General features: G+C 38.6%; 1 protein-coding gene across 3 annotated transcripts in view; it reads left to right on the forward strand.

Moving 5' to 3' along the window:
* The window catches only part of CDK14 (cyclin dependent kinase 14), a 318,486-nt gene that overhangs the window by 254,038 nt on the left and 48,209 nt on the right, over positions 1-16,239 (forward strand). For all 3 annotated transcript variants that reach the window (XM_030491797.1, XM_030491816.1, XM_030491807.1), the window contains one exon: positions 1,207-1,353. In XM_030491797.1, coding sequence (XP_030347657.1) covers positions 1,207-1,322 — 116 coding nt within the window. In that variant the 3' untranslated portion in view covers positions 1,323-1,353. The remainder of the gene's footprint in view (positions 1-1,206; positions 1,354-16,239) is intronic.

Here is a 16,239-nt window from a genome sequence, read left to right on the forward strand (position 1 = left end):
ATTTAGCAGTAAAAACCAAAGAAAGACTCACAGGTGAGGGGGAAAAAAAAACAGAAAAAATAGGGGGGAAAACCAGCCAAATGATTCTCCATCAGAAAATACCGTCTCTTTGGAATCACAGTATTTCACAAAGTATGGTGACTCTGCCTACACTGAAAAAGTAAAAAAGTGTTTCATTTTCTCTCCTTGTTTTGACTTTAGTACTATATATTTATATTCTGTGTAATATTTTACAGGATAAAATTTTAATCTTGTGTTTTTTTAAAAAACGCGTGCAAAATGAGTTTATGTGAGAAGCAAAACTTTTATTCAGTTTGGTTTCAAGTCAAGGTATCATTTTAGTTGGGTTGGATGTTAAGTTTTCAGATATGCTTTGACTAATATCTAGCCACTTTCAGTTTTTTAAAATAGTACATTAGAAAGGTAAAAGTTGTGCAGTTCAGCTAAAAACATCTTGTCTAGGTGTACAATACCATTTATGACACAACACTCATCTCAGACCTGAGGAGTAACCCATAGATTAACCCCTTTTACTAAATAGGTGTGCTTATTATTTACTATTGTAAAATTAAATTGATTCTTCCCCTTTTATGCTTTCATATTTGAGAGCTCATACTGATTTATTTGCATAGAATATGTGCAATTTGTCATTTATGTTACCAAGGATAGCAGAATATCAAATGCAAGTTGAGATGTAAAAAGTACAGTGGGAAGATCTGTGCATAAAACAATAGCCAGGTCTTTTAAAGATATAAAGATGAAAGAGTAGCTCCAAAAACTTACAGCTATGCTAGTTCTTAGTGCAAAACCAAAGAAAACTGTAACAGCCCTGATCAGTTCTTTAAACAGTCTCTTAGCATTTCCTCATGCAATCATGCAGTGGCAGTTCTCTGAGGATATTTTTATATGGACATTTGTTCTCAGAAAGCATTAAAGTCATTAAAGTCAGTGACTTTTCCCCACCAGTTTGAGATATCCTAGGTAAAAATGAGTTTTCGGATCATCAGTGTGTGAGTCCTTAACTATTTGCAGTTTGATCCCTGTGATTAATGTCATCATGTCTACTAATAATTAGTTGCCTGATGTTACGTGGAAATTGTCAAGGTTTTTGTAGCTCATGCAGAAAGAGGTTGCTTTATGAAAAAGCTTTTTGAGTTGTTGGGATATTTTTAATAAGCACTGACCTTTTTTTTTTTTTTTTTGCAGTGTCTTCTATTTTTACTGTACCGAATGTAAGATTACAGCCAGAGACTGCAGAAAGCATGAGAGCCTTTGGAAAAAACAATAGTTATGGCAAAGGTGTATCAAACAGCAAACATTGAAGAATACCTATGTTCACAACTGATAATTCAGGTAAGACATAATTGGAAGGTACATCTTTGAAAATACTCTTTAGTTCTCTTTGGAGATACAAAATATAACATTCAACTGCACATTTCTGAAATTGTTCATGTTCAGGCAGGTAATTTGGTTTTGCGGTATAATTGTCAATATGAGGAGTGTAAGTTCCTGGCCTTGTGGGCTGGATCAGTGTCACTGACAGGTTGAAAATACAGCAGAAATTGGCGCCAGCAAATTAAACACCATGTTGCCTTTAATTTGGACTGGTGTTTTTTCCCCTCGTAAGATACGGAGAGATAAAATACCTCTTGCAGTTCTGTTGTTAACTTTGGGGCAAGGACAAGGAATTATTCATTTAGGAGGTTTGGTAGCCTTGACAGCAGAAAGATGTTCTTGATGGAGACAGGGGTGCTGTCATGTTAATGTATTTGATCTCTATCATTGGATCTACTAGAACTGTTTTTGTTCTGGATGGCTTTCATTCAATACCCCACCTTTTTAACCAGTTATTTAGTAGTGAAATAGTGTGTAATATGGCTTCAGGTATTTTAAGAGTAGAACAGAAGATGGGAAGGGCAGGTGAGTAGAGAGGCTACTTACCAAACCACAGGGAATGTTGGTTGTTATATCATAGCATTAACTCTTTTCTGCCCATATGCATCACCCAGTGTTTGTTCAGTGGGATTTACCATTTGACAGACTCTTCCAATTAGCAGTATTCCCTTATATAGGTCCTTTGCTTATTATGCTCCTCTATATAGTTTCATACCAGTGTTTCACAAATACCCAAAGTGCAGATTCATTTCATTGAAAAATGCAAGCCTGCCTTTTTTTAAAGTCACAGTTGCTTTTGCATATAATTTTGGCCATTATAACAGCTTACTATGGAAGTTCTAAGAGCTGAGATAAATGCACATGCTGCTCATGTACCTATTTGAAGGTACAGTCTCATACAAATATAGTTGATATTCTCCTGAAGTCTGTCTTTAGGTAAGCCTGCTTGTTACAATGTCAGATATAACTTTCTCTAATTAATTTTATTCAGTTTTACTGGTTTATGTTATGTGCAATTGGTTTTTTAACCCTGTAATGTTATGGAGGCTGTTTGCCTGACAGGCAGCAGCTATTGAAAAACTGAAATGAATAGATTTCAGTCTTGACAGCCTGCTCCAATTTTTGCACAAGCTCTTCACCAGCAAACCATTTAAGATTTTCTAATGTCAGAAATGAGGCTGCCTCAGAGCAGTCTGTTTACATCTTTATTGACAAGCTAATCCCTACTTTTTTCTGGGGCTGTGTCCCTGCAGACATCTCTTCAACCTTGTCTGTTCTAACGTGACATCATCCATCTAAAGTAAATTTAGAATGTGCCCATCTGTGCTAGAGACCTTTTTGTGGAAGCTTACATACAGAATTTTATTTCTCATGTACATACGCTCTGTTGCTTCCAAACAAATGTAATTTTTCATTTAAACAATATGCAATAGAAAGTTTGTATTTGCAAACGAGCATGTAAAATAGCACAAGAGAGAATTGTTTGATCATTCTAAGTGAATATCTATTTAAGCAGATACAGATGACTTTTTAAAATGTTATGTGTAAGCAGAAAGAGAGGGCCATGTGTACCTTTGACGTACATCACTGTGCTGTTATGGCTGCTCAACCACAGCTGTAATGTAGAATAGTGCCTTTTGTTGTATGAGATCTGGAGCCACTTAACAAATGTTATGTTGTGACATGCATACATTATTGATTACAGTTTTCCATCATGGCTTAGGACTTTGTTGTGTTGGGTGCTTACAGGGTAATAACATACCAATCCCTGATTGTAGTATTTGACTTGTGAGATAAGACGGGAAGCTGCAGATAATACTGGAATAATACTAGTACCAAACAGAAGTCCTCTTACTTGTGCAATGTAGAGAGCTGGGAATTAATGAAATGAAATTAGAACAGAGGGAGAGGTAGAAGAAATGTGGACATGGAAACTGGACCTGGGTGAAGAACTGTTAGGATGGGTAGAAACATTTAAAGGGAAGAGACCACCAAGAGGAGGAAATAAGTGTCAGTATGGAGAGTGAAAGGAGTTGGGGAAAGAGACTGCAGTTTTGGGTGTGAAAAGCAGGTGTAGTGAAGGCTTAACCTGAATAGCAGGTGGCTGTGATTTTAAGCAGTAGAGTAGTGCCTGGCAAGTTGGACGTTCAGTTAGTAAAATGGATAAGAGCTGAGTCAGTGATTCTACCAGAAGACTAGAATTGCAGTAAGCAGGAGAGTAGCATTAAGGAAGGGGTATTTATTACGATATGTTCTTAAAGTCTCCATTCACAAGGCTCAGTGGAGCAAAAAGATGCATGAAAAGTGAAAAGAAAGATGACAGTAGCTCTCCAGGGCCATGAAGTTAACAGGTAAGTGAGACCAGTAGTTTCAGGAATAGAGGCAAACTGTACAAGCTGTTAAAATGTCAACAAGCCCAATCAGATAACATCACAGCTAAAGGAAAATTGGAAGGTGCCAATATTGCAAGGAAATAGATCAGATGATTATGAAAAAAAAAGAGGCAAACAAATACTTACAGTTTGTCTCGTGGACAAGACAGGTACATACTTGTTTTACCCATCTTCTTGAGTTAACTTTATGCATAAATAGAGGTGGTAGGTTAGTTAGGAAGTGTTCCAATATCCTTCAGAAAACTGTGAAAGAGAAAGAAATTTAGATAGTTTTTGTGTAAATCTTCTGATATGCGTGGAGGAGAATGGTTCTATTTTTTACGTGTTTTATATATTTTTATACATTTCTACATTGTAAAGGAATTTTTTAGAAGACACGCACAAAAAAACCCAAACAAGGAACCATCTTCAGCCAACTTCAGAACATAGTGCTGAAGGAAACTCTAGTTTTGTGTGTTGTGGCTGGTCTTCCTTCCAAGTGTCCCTAATTTCCTTTTTTCAGGGTAGAATAGGAAATAAAATTGAAAGTGCCAACAAAGAAGTTGTGCCAAATCTTGCTGTGATATTTTAAGAAATTATCGCCTCCTGCTGTTCTCTCCACAAGCTTGCCAGATGTTACTGCCCTAATAGTACACCCAGTGAGTTAAATCCACCTTTCTCTAGGGTTTGGAAAGCAAAGAGACTGGACTTTGCGCAAAAATGTCTGATACATGGGCAAACATCATTATCTGCCAACTTTGGAAGCAGCAATTTCTGGCGGATTGGTGAAGGAGGGGAATTAAAGGCAGTATCTTTGTAAATGGTTCCATCGTCATTTGGTAGAGCTCATCTGCTGCCCTCAGAATTGGCTGCAAGGAACAGCTGAAGAAATAGGTGCATCTCTGAGGATTTCTACGCTATTTAAAATATTGTAGTGCTTCAGCTGCCTGTCTGCAGCATAGCTGCTTACAAATCCAAAAAACTCCTTGAAATAGCAGTAACCTAGGACATGTTTCTGAAAACCTAGATAATCCCTGTCAGGCTCAGACTACTAATAGGGTCTTTGTGGACTACAATGTGTCATTGTCTTGGGCTCCAAGAGAGAGACAACACATTATTTCAGTGCCCATGGGGAAAGAGCTGACATTTAAAGTTACCAAGGTCAATGTTGAGACTGCTCCCTACTGGAGAAAATTAACAAATATGTGGTAATGAGCTCCATTTCACACAGAAGAATCTGTCAGCAGTGAATTAGAAGGGGTCTTTGGGGGAGAAAGGAAAGAAATCTTTTTAACCATATCAAAGCATCTTTAAAGCTTTGCGATAAAGTGAAACGTTTTTATTTTGTGCCTGATGGTTTTCACTGGTATTTTTTCCCCTATGGGCAGGAGACATCTCTGTGAAAGCACTCCCTATCTCTACATATATTGTTGAGATATATTGTATACTGTGTTCACCCATCTCTACAGATCTTGTTTTACCAAGACAAGAATGGACCATAAGAAAACTTAGAGGTTTTTTCCTTTGGCCAGTGGAATACATGGCTAGAGTTTGTTCCTCTCTAGCAAAGGATGAGTCAAATTGTAATTGGAAAGACAAGGCATTACCTGATACCAGATAGCACAGGATGTTTTCTCATAGTGATTTATAATCCCTGGTTCCCATTGGTGGACCAGAGACACGAGATGTGTTTCTGGCCTATTGTCTGCTTCCTGGAGCCGGCAGGGACAGCTTCATTCAGGATGGTAACACCATATGCTTTTAAAGTATTTAACCTGTATTACCATAATGAGGTCCCCTGGCTTTCTAAATCTTTTTGGCAATTCACTGGAGCAAAACAAAAAGTGGTCTTTATTTGTATTGCTTCACCACATGCACATGCATCCAAGCAATCCTGAATTTCAATCACAGGGTGCTGAATTCTTTCTTCCGTGTCCATTTAAGCCAGCAACTGACACCAGCTCAGCCAATCGAAGGAACGATGGCATCATTGGGTCAGCTCAGCTGTGTAAAACACAATAAAGCTGACGAGGTGACAGTTACCACTACAATGGCAAAAAGTGCTAGGTACTGATTTCATTGCTTCTGGCCAGGGATGTTCAGCAGCACAGAATCGTTACGTAAAATTCTCTGATAGCTAGAGAGCTGACTGTTGTCACATCCCCATCCAAATAGTTTCATTTTTGTTTGTCATCTTCAGTTTTACATTTACAAATTGTGTAAGAGTGCTTCTTCAGCACTGCTGTGTGGGAACATAATTGTTGCCGGCTTTGCCCTGGTTGAGCCGTAGGGAAGCTGTAGTCCAGCAGTGTGTGTGTCCAGCAGTCGGTATTAAAAAGCCATTCTCATTCACTACTCCCGTGCATTTATTCTGTCCTGGGTATTCCAGTGTTGCTGAATCACCAGTATATATGGAAGACTATATACTGTGCTTCTAAGTCTGCATTTCTCCAGCTTCGGGGGATAAAACTGTAGTAATTACAGTGGAGAAAGGTCTGCATAAAAGAGAAAATCTGGACTGAGTTACTGTATGTCAGCCAGATTTTGTCATTGTTGATTTAATCAAAAGCTGAAAGTAGCTAGTAATGCTTTCTAGGTGTGAGAGCTTGAAATTCAGTGTAAATCTGGCTTGGGAGAGAAAAGCAGAGCTGTAAAAGCACAGCAATTAACAGTTTCATTTTTTTTAAATGCCTTTTTTTTTTAATGGATGTATTCAAATGGATGTTTATAAACAGTCATTGTGCTGCTGCAGTTGAAAAGATGGAGGCCTAAGCACTGAAGATGGGAGGTTTAAATTTCTCTTGCGTCTTTTAGTGCCAGACAATGTCTGTACATGAATGTTGAGGGTCAGTTTAACTATTTAACTAATACTGGATTTGCATAAATTGGCTTTCGTGAAAAGGCTAATAAGATGCAGTTGCGGTGGGCAGCTGAAAGCAATTTGGATTTGAGTCCAGTAATGACAGTACTAAACAGCACTGAAATGGTAACATCAATTTTGTAAAATGTTATATTACTACTAAGCTGTGAAACATAACTGCAGGATCCAAGACATTTTTTGGCTCTCTAATACTTCTAGTGCCATTATTTTCATATGTTAACAACATAATGGTTCTATGAGACTGTTCCAGCTGTGCTTTACTTAATATCAAAGAAGATCACCACACTGATAGAATATGCCCTAAATTTAATGCACAAGGGAAAAACTCCAGGCATTGGGCTACATTCTCCTCTTGATATCTATTATTCCTATTAGTCTAAAACGAGTGTTATGGACTGAATTTTGCCCTCTATTCAGCCATAAAGAAAACCCCCTGTATTCAGCAGTCTCTGTGCAGAGGGTGAAATGTACTGAGCAAACAGCTGGCCAGTGCAAGGCTGTCTTCATAGGAACCGCCTGTCTCACTCGAGTAACACATGGGGACTAAGGATGGAGCAACTGTCCATGCAGGAGTTCATCAGGTCCCCCAGTATGCCACAGTAAAAGGAACCCACCACCCAATCAAGGCGTTCATGGGACTTTTAATGGTGTTCTTATGTGAGTACTGTAATAGCTCACTTTGTCTGAGGTTGTGTGAAATACATTGTCACTAAATTGCACTCAGTACCAGTGTTCTACACGCAGTCTTATGGCTTTTGTGATAAAAATCCTTATTCAGAGTTGGTAACCTAATGCATAGAGGTATGGAAAGCAAATTGGTAAAGGGCGCCTTGTGGTCTTGTTCAGCTAGCTTAACACCAGTGCTGAAAGCGTATCTGATCCATACACTGAAAGACCATCTACTCCTGGAAATAGGTAGATTAAATAAGTAAGCATGAACAGGATTTCCAAAATTGTGGACAGGATTCTGGGAGGAGAGGTAGTTTGCGAGTTTCTTTAGGGATGAAGGAAAAAGGCGGAAAGAAAGGAAGTAGGACAGAGGGGAAGACTTCATATTTATTGTTACACACTGCACTTAGTAGGACAAGTATTTCAAACCTCCATGGCTAGGAGCCATTGATGTCTTCCTTGCAATTATACACTCCATGTTATTCTGTGTGAAATTAGTGGCTACTTACTCATAGGCATGATTTTTTTTTCTTAAAGTTGCAGTGTTTAATGGCCACATCGGCTGCAGAGCTGGCAGAAGAAAAAAGAAACATTAATATGATCATGGATAACTTTTGGCAAGGGACAATATCATATTTTCTTGTAGCGTCACATAGTCTGGAGCCTATTTTCAGTTCATTTCTAATGCATGATAACTTGCCTTCAGCACTGTGAAGATTAATTTTCAAATAATTTTTAGTGAAGAGGTTTTTAATTTAACAGTCGCTTATGCTGTAGGAAGATATTAGTGATATTTGCATGAATGCATGTGCTCAGTTGCAGCACAGCTTATCTGTCTTTCCAGTTTGTTTGTTCTTAAATTTAGGAGACAGAAGGTGAAACCCTTCCGTGCCATAAGCGCACTGTATTGTATTATTAATATTAGGATAGCAAGCCATTCCCACTAGACAGTCTTTGTGGTCCGTTGATGCTTTAAGAAGTGTCTAGGCATGAAAGGCTGTTTGAGTTGCAGAGGGCTGATAGTCTGGGATGACATTTGAATGCAGAGAGGACAATGTATAAATGACAATGACTGGGAGGGAGGCAGAAGCGGGTCTAAACTCTCCCTATTCTTCCATGGACAGTCACTTCTCCTTTAGGATTATTTCTTCACGTGACTCCTCAGTTAGGCTTTGTCTAGGAGGAAAAGTGGAACCACTGAAGAGGAGAAACTGAGGTTTCCAGACAAAGCAGAGGCTTCCAGTGCTGACACACGCACGGCCTGTAACCCAGAGAGACAGCAAAGCTAATGAGAGGCACTGCCTCTCAGGCATCGTTTGCAGCATTCAGAATTAACAGAATACTTTACTTTCAGCCAAATTGTAAACAAAAATGAATTTTAGTAATGCCATATACCAGAATTGTTTCCGTGGAGAGTGAGCTTTGTGTTGCTATTTTGAGCCTGTAGTTTACATTGCCTGGTTCTCTATGAAACAAAGAAACTAAACCAACCACTGCAAAATTGGCTCTGAAGGCAACACCCATTGAGGTAAATGTGTGCTGAATACTCCTAGTAGTGGGGAGATTTTGCCTAAAAATGCAGCAATAGTTTACAACTCCATTAATAAAAATACATCAATTTATTATGCCCCATAAGCTGAAGGTAGATGGGTTTCCCACGTGCTCCTATTTTTAATTGCTATGAAAAGTCTGAGGAGGAAAACCCACAAATTCAGGAAAAAAATAATAAATTCTCCAATGAAAATATATAATATAGGAGAATAACACTGAAACAGTATCTTTGGATATTTTAAGAACTGGAAACAGAATTGGGTACTTCCATAATTTTGTGGTCTTGTTATAAATTAGTAATGTTGGTTTGGACTATATATGTATTCTGATTTAGTAATTATGGGTGGTCATTCTCTGCCATCAGTACCTAGCTATTAATTCTGTACAGCCATTTCTCTAACTGTCTTTTGACATAAATACAAGAACTGATTGTGCATTATGTTTTCTGGCATGGATATTATAATGATACAGTCACAGCATATAATGTCATGGTATACACTTTTTTATTTACACTTACTCCCTGAAATTTTTATTGTGCAATTGCTTTCAATACCTCTCTTGTTCAGTATGTGCATTGCATGGGTATTAAAAACTAGCTAGCTTACAGTCCACCTGCTAAATTTGATTAAGAACAAAACTAGTTATCTGAAGGCAAAGAATATCTACACAATTAAATTTCTGCTTGTGTGCTTGAAAGATTCAGCAGTAAGTAATGTGTCACATCATAAAACAATCAAAATCAAAACAACTGAGTCATTATTATGACTCTGCTTGGTTTCAGCCCACAAAGTCACATTTAGACTATGTAGATACTGTATTTGTTGTTTTATGTGTCTGTGTGCAGACACTTGTAAATACAGAGGTGTAAATGTTGCCAGCATTTAAATTAGGTTAAAAATACTATTTATGGCTTGCAACACCAACAACAAAAAAAATCAAAATCATCCCTAGGTGAAGACACTCATTTAACAAGCTTACAGCTCCTAATTAATTCTGTAAAGAACACCACTTGGCAGAGCAGAATTATGAGGTTTGCATGTTGATGGCGGCATGGAAAAATATATCTGTTTTCTATTTATATGGTAAAATTAACTAGTGCTCTTCAGAAAATGGTACATCTCAGAGGTATTACTCTCAAAATGATCTCAGGGTGGAAAGAAATCAGTAATAACAGCACTAGGCATTCAGTTCTGTCCTAATTTTCCCCCCAGTTTTTCAATGTTTCAGCTGCCTCAGAGACTTAAAGTACTCTCATTAGCTAGCTGCAGAGGCTGCCTGCTTGCCTACTCCATCACTCTCTCGCTAGCTTTCTCTCCGCTCCTCTTCTCTTGCTCTCCCCTTTTTTTCCCCCTCCTGCCTTGGGAGTGACTGTGAAGATCATTTGCTGGCATGATTGGCAGGTTAGAGGATTCGATCAGATGAGTTCCTCTTAGTGCAGGTCAAAAAGGCTAGTTAGCAGGAGCTGTCGAAAAATGCCAGCAGCATTCGAAATGGGAAATGTCATGACTTCGAGGCAGGGGGTGCCACCTGGAACAGAAAGCCCCCAGCTCATTAGCAAGTTACAGGATGCAAGCTTAACTGGAGGGAGCAGAGGAGGAAAGATAATACCCAATAGGGAAAATTATTGTGAAGTGGAATTGATTTCATGTATAATTTGTTTATCACTAGAGGGGACAAATGCTGTCCTCCTGACGTGTGCGGAGGAGTGTGGACTATGAATGAAGCAACTTAGCATAATCTCCAGGTTGAGCTCTGGATTTAAAGAACGCCAACTTCTTTCTTCCCAACTGTGGAAATGATCAGGTCATGTTGTATTAATTAAACCTGACATACTCTCAAATGGTTTATCTGGGCAATTTTAGCAATTTAACAGAACGTGGTAGATATGAGCTGCATTCATGATTAACAGGGGGCAGTGTTTTGTTTTCTGGATGCAGTGGGGTTGGGGTTTTTTTGTAAGCTGCTGTTGTAAAAAGACATGTTTCTGTTGCAAGTTGCATTATAACAGAGCTCATTTTTAATGCTTAGTCAGACTGCATAAAATCAGAATGCAATTTCAGTTGCATGATATAATTTCATTTCCAGGAAAACCTACATACCCTTAGAAAGTATGGATTTAAAAATAAATAAAGTGTTTAGCTTTAGTGTATACATTTTAATCTAAAATGAAGACTACAGGGTCTTCTGCCTGTCATGTACTTACTTAAAGAATGCTTATATAGAATATCAGCATTAAAAAATGCTTATTCTTCTCCAAGACATTCTGTAGTGCTAAAGTTGCAGGCAAACTCTTCATCCCAGGCAGTTTAGCTGGACCCTGGCTATAAATGTTGCTAACCACTCCTTTGCTTCTCTGGTCTGTACTTTTATATAAAAGGCACATTGCATATCAGTAGAAGTGAACTGCATAGCTTTTTTTCTCCCCCATAGTTTTTTTCAGAAATGTTAAGAAAATAAGATGGGATCATGGAGTCTTTTATCATGGTATCTTTGTGAGGCTCTGAGTCTAGCTTTGCTCCTCCTGAAGACAATGGGAGAACACCATAGACTTCAATGGGAGTAGGGCTGGCTCCCTTACCAAAACTAACGTAGACACAACAATACCATCTCAGGCTGAGTAAATGAGATTTAAAGGCTGCAAGCTGTTCCTGAAGAACTATTTTGCAAGCTGTATCTCTTCTTGTTAATGAATTTAATCTTTTATATATTAAACATGTGCTTCTCTCAGAAGTTTGCAGCTCATGCTTAAGCAGTCTCTTGGTTGAATGCTGAGGAATGTTTGCTTAGTGTTCACATCCTTGATGATTTTTTTCAGCTTTCATTTTCTTCCATCCATCAAAGTTTTAAAGTTGGTAATGGGGTAGCCAGGGTTTGCTTTATTGAGTAACCACAGGCTGTAGAATTTCCCTTTCTCCACCTAATGTGAATCAGAATCAGATTTTTTAAAAGGACTTCCTTAATCAAAATATTTATACAGAGACTTAGGTGTGTTTTCTGGTTTTGATTTCATGTAAAAAGCTCAGCATTAACAGTCTACCAGTTTAGCAAAAAGAAGAGTTGCTAAAGCACAGTAAACACAGGCGTTCTTTACCTTTCAGATAACTTTTTAGTGCAGAGTTCTTTCAGATAGGCACTGTGAATGTTGGCTGCCATGGTCTGCGCTAATGAACGCACAGGCTCAGTCCTTTGCAGAGTTCAATAAAGAGAGCAGAATACCCAAATAGAAATATCATCTATGGGGATCCCGTGGAAGAATTTCTCCCACCTTGGGTAGCTCTCCAGATGCCCAACTACTATTTGAGTAAAAGGTTGGAAATGAGTTTGAAAAGCTCAGAAGGTATTCGTTACCCAATATCTGCTTTGGTGCTTTCTTTGGGGAAGTGATATAAGTTAAAATTATTTGAATAGAGTTTGAAAACTCTATTCTAGCAGGACAGACCTTTACCCCTGAGATATATTTGAGGGACCTGTGGTGGCTTTAGTGTCTATCTGCAACTGGCAGCAGCTGCTTGAACACGAGCAGAAGGTTGCTTTGGCCAGGAAGTGGGGAAAATGCAGATGAGCTCTTTCTTAGGACTGTGTGTGACACAGGTTAGTGACCTGTGTGTGTCTTTGGTTCATGACCAAAGAAGTTATCACTCAGAATTAGAAAAAAAATAGTTAGGCAACTAATATTTCCCACATATCTACATTTTCTGTCAAGTAAAAAAAGCGGTGCCTGAAACATAAGAAAGAATTTAACTATTACTGCTCATTTCTTTTTTTAACCATACAACTTCTGGGTTTTTTTCAAAACTGACTCAGTGTTTCCTTAGCTTCTAGGAACTTCATAATCCAAATGAAGAATAGTAGCCAGGAGGGAATTAGTAAATGCCTTACTGTCCCTCAGATTTATTACTCCTGCAGTGGTTTGTCATTCACTCAAATCCTGACTTTTCTACCCTAAATGAATCCTGTTTTGTTCCATGACTCTCTAGGGAAGATTAGGCAGGAGCAGTGAGTGGGAGCATCACATATTCATCATCTGATATGTACATCTTTTCTCTCCCAAATTTCTGAGAAATCACTGGAGTTTGCTGCTGTGCTGTCTGCAAAGTTACCCATCTTTGTGAATCACTTTTCAGCTGGGAAGAAACTCTAACACATGGTCCATATTCCATATCAGTGACTGCTTTTATCACTACTTGTGTGTAAAAACACTTGCTCTGTGAATTACCTTTGCCTTTGGAGGGCGGGATGGGATATGTAGAAAGTGTTTTTAAAATCCAGTGAGGCCTGAGGTCATCTAAACAGCTCTATGTAACATGAGCAACTGTTGATGAAATGTGGTTCAATCAGTAACATTTCAACTTTTGTTTTATGTATTATATTTCAAATTAAATAGGGCAGTATAAAACAATCCAGAAGTTGAAACTAGGACTGGGCCATGTAATTTTTTTAGTGTGTGTCTGTAGTCCTTGACTTTGATGTCATTCACTTTTTAATCTTCTTTTCCATCTGTGTTGTTAGCCATGGCTTGCAGTAAACTGATATCTCTCTCTCAAAATCCTTTTCTAAGACTTTGTGTCACCACTTTGTCTTTTCTTTTTTTTTTTCCACTAAGTCCTACCCCTACATTAAATATCCCACAAGCTATTTACATATCTTACTAAACCTTTAAGGAGGTATGTTTAGATGGATTGAGGCGCATTAAAGATTTCTTGACCTGACCCTGTCAAAATCGTTGACCAGGAACTTTATGCTTAAGTCTTGATTTTGATTTTCTTAGCAGATGGACCATTGCTTTTGGATCATTAATCCTTGCCATTTTTCCTCAGAGAACTTAAAATCTGAGATTTTCTGAATTTTCAAGTCCTGGACTTGCTCTCTTGTGTGGCTGTACTCCTCACTCCCCAAAATCATCTCCAAACCTCAGCGTTTTCTGGAAAACTACTGTACCAGCTTGTTTGACATCAAAAGTAGGAGCATTACTGAGTCACAGCATTGCTTATGTCACCAGACGGCAGGACATAGACACCTCTTCTTCTGCCAGACTCTTAAATGCAGGGTAGAGAAACTGCAGCATGCTTGGGGATTTAGAAAGATGTTTGAAATGAGCAGAGTGATTTAGAAATCTAATTCTTTTTCCGTGAGTTACTGTGGAAGGCGGAGAGTAAATACAACTCAGTCTGAATGCGTGGGTCCTTATAGAAGCGTAAGAGGTAGAAAAAAACATCTCCAGCTGCAGGACTGGAGGAAGCAATGCTGCTCAAGAGCTGCTAGAGCACTGCAGGCAAAAAAGCAGGAGCTCCAGTGGGTAAAATCTGCAAAGCTTCTTATCAATGTGGTGTTTCTCACCTATTTTATTTGCATGAAAACAAGTATATTTTCTTGCTAACATTGTGGAAGTGTCAAAACTTTCAGTTTATGTCTATTGAGGGAAGCTTTTACATGATGTTCCCCCTAATTTCTGTTGTTAATCCGTTGTATGTTGTGATCCCAATAATGCAGTCGCAATACAGAAGTTAAACAAAAACACAACCCCAAACCTCCTACCCAAAGAAAACCAAAATCCTAGTCCATGATGATAAAATAGTTCATTAAGATTTCCAGCAACAGCTTGTCAGCTTGGCTCTTACTGTCTTGCCTGACATTCCAAACCACATTGATCCACGAATTTGAAATAGTCTAGAAATAAAAGGAAGGGGAAAGGAGTTTAGCAACATTTTACCCAGCTTACTCTTTAAGATTCATTCTTCAAAAGGTGGTTGCACTCTAGTGTTCAAAGAAAAAAAAAAAAAATCAAAATCTTTTTATTCTAAAATATTCTACGAGTTTAAACAAATGTAATATAAGGGAATGTGCTAAAGGTAGGTGGATGCTACTAAAAAGAGAAACCAGAATCATTAATATGTGAACAGAAGTAAAATCAATTGTTCATGAACTTGTTGTCTGAAGCTTTGCCCTTTCTCTCCTTTATCTTTTCCTTTGTTTATTAACTTTATTTCTTACATTAAGCCTGAAACCTATAATGTAAATCCTGTAGGTCATGGATTTTACTCGCCTTGCTCTTGGAAGGTCCTACCACATTTTGTGTCACTGGAAAAATGCTGTATAATAAGGCGCCTCAGTGCTATGTTTGGCCCTTTTGGCACAGTTGTGGAATTTGCAACATTAACACACACACACACACACACACAGAGCCCTGTCATGGATTCGTTGCAAAAGCTGGTGACTTCTTCGCTCCTGGTGCACGACCAAGTGCACTACGAAAGGAGATGGGAATGTGAAGAGATTTAGCTTTGTTGTCACTTGCTTTTGTATATGGACTATACACGTTTATGATGGATAGGTAAGTCCTGTAAGTCCCAAACTTTCTGAAAGGCAATGAAATTCCAGCAGATGCAAAGTCAGTAAGCAAATGGAAAGTGCTGTCATCTTTTTCTTCTTTTAACCTAAACCAGAAAACAGATAAGGGGAGACATGAGGTCACATTTTGCCTTTTAAGGTAAATAATCCATGTCAGCTTCCCAAGGTTTTCAATCTCAACAGCAATAAACGTGGTTTGTATATAGGGCTGGATCCATCATACCTTATTCCTGTGAGAACCCCCACTGCGTACAGTGGGACACGATCTGTGCATGTGTTGTGGAGAGTGGGGGAAGAGTCGTGCGTAAAGTGCATTACATCTGCATAACTTTTGAAGATTTTAGGTTGGTTAAATACATATGCTGTGGTGCTAATGGAAACAGAGATCACTTATCACCATATCTAAGGAATTAGAAATGTATATTCATGACTCCCTGTTACCCAAATAGGATGTCCATCATTCTGCATTAATGACATAGCTTTATTCTACTCATTTCATTTTTCTCTATGTTTTACCCAGCTGAATAGCTCAGTGCTGCCATGGGGTCCTGTATCATATGGCAGACTTTGCCTTTTGAACTGCCTACATCACAGTTCTCTGCAGCTCCCTATCTCCACCGTCATTCCTTTTCTTTACTCTAAATGTTTCCAGGGAGGAGGAAAAGAAAGAAAAGATTAAAAAAAAAAAAGGGGGGGGGGGGGGGGGAGTCTGCTGTGGAAAAATAGAAGTTTAAAAGAAAACCAGAATGAATGCTTCACTTGTTGGCTTTTAGCACAATTACCATACCTTAGGAAATATGCAGGGAATAGTTAATTATGACTAAATGAGCTCCTTTTAGAGTTCATGGCAGGCCCCAGCATCCAACTGTCAGTGTTGTGAAAGATTGAATTGGAAGGCTGGTCTCCCTGTCAGCCGGTAGGATGGTCTGCTGGAGTAAAACAGACAGTGAAAAGATAGCTGGGTTAGAGTAGCCTCTGCAAGGGAAACAAGTATAGCATTTGCATACTTCTCCTGCAAAGGGG

Source organism: Strigops habroptila, chromosome 1, assembly GCF_004027225.2.
Source record: "Strigops habroptila isolate Jane chromosome 1, bStrHab1.2.pri, whole genome shotgun sequence".
Taxonomy (NCBI): Eukaryota; Metazoa; Chordata; class Aves; order Psittaciformes; family Psittacidae; genus Strigops; species Strigops habroptila.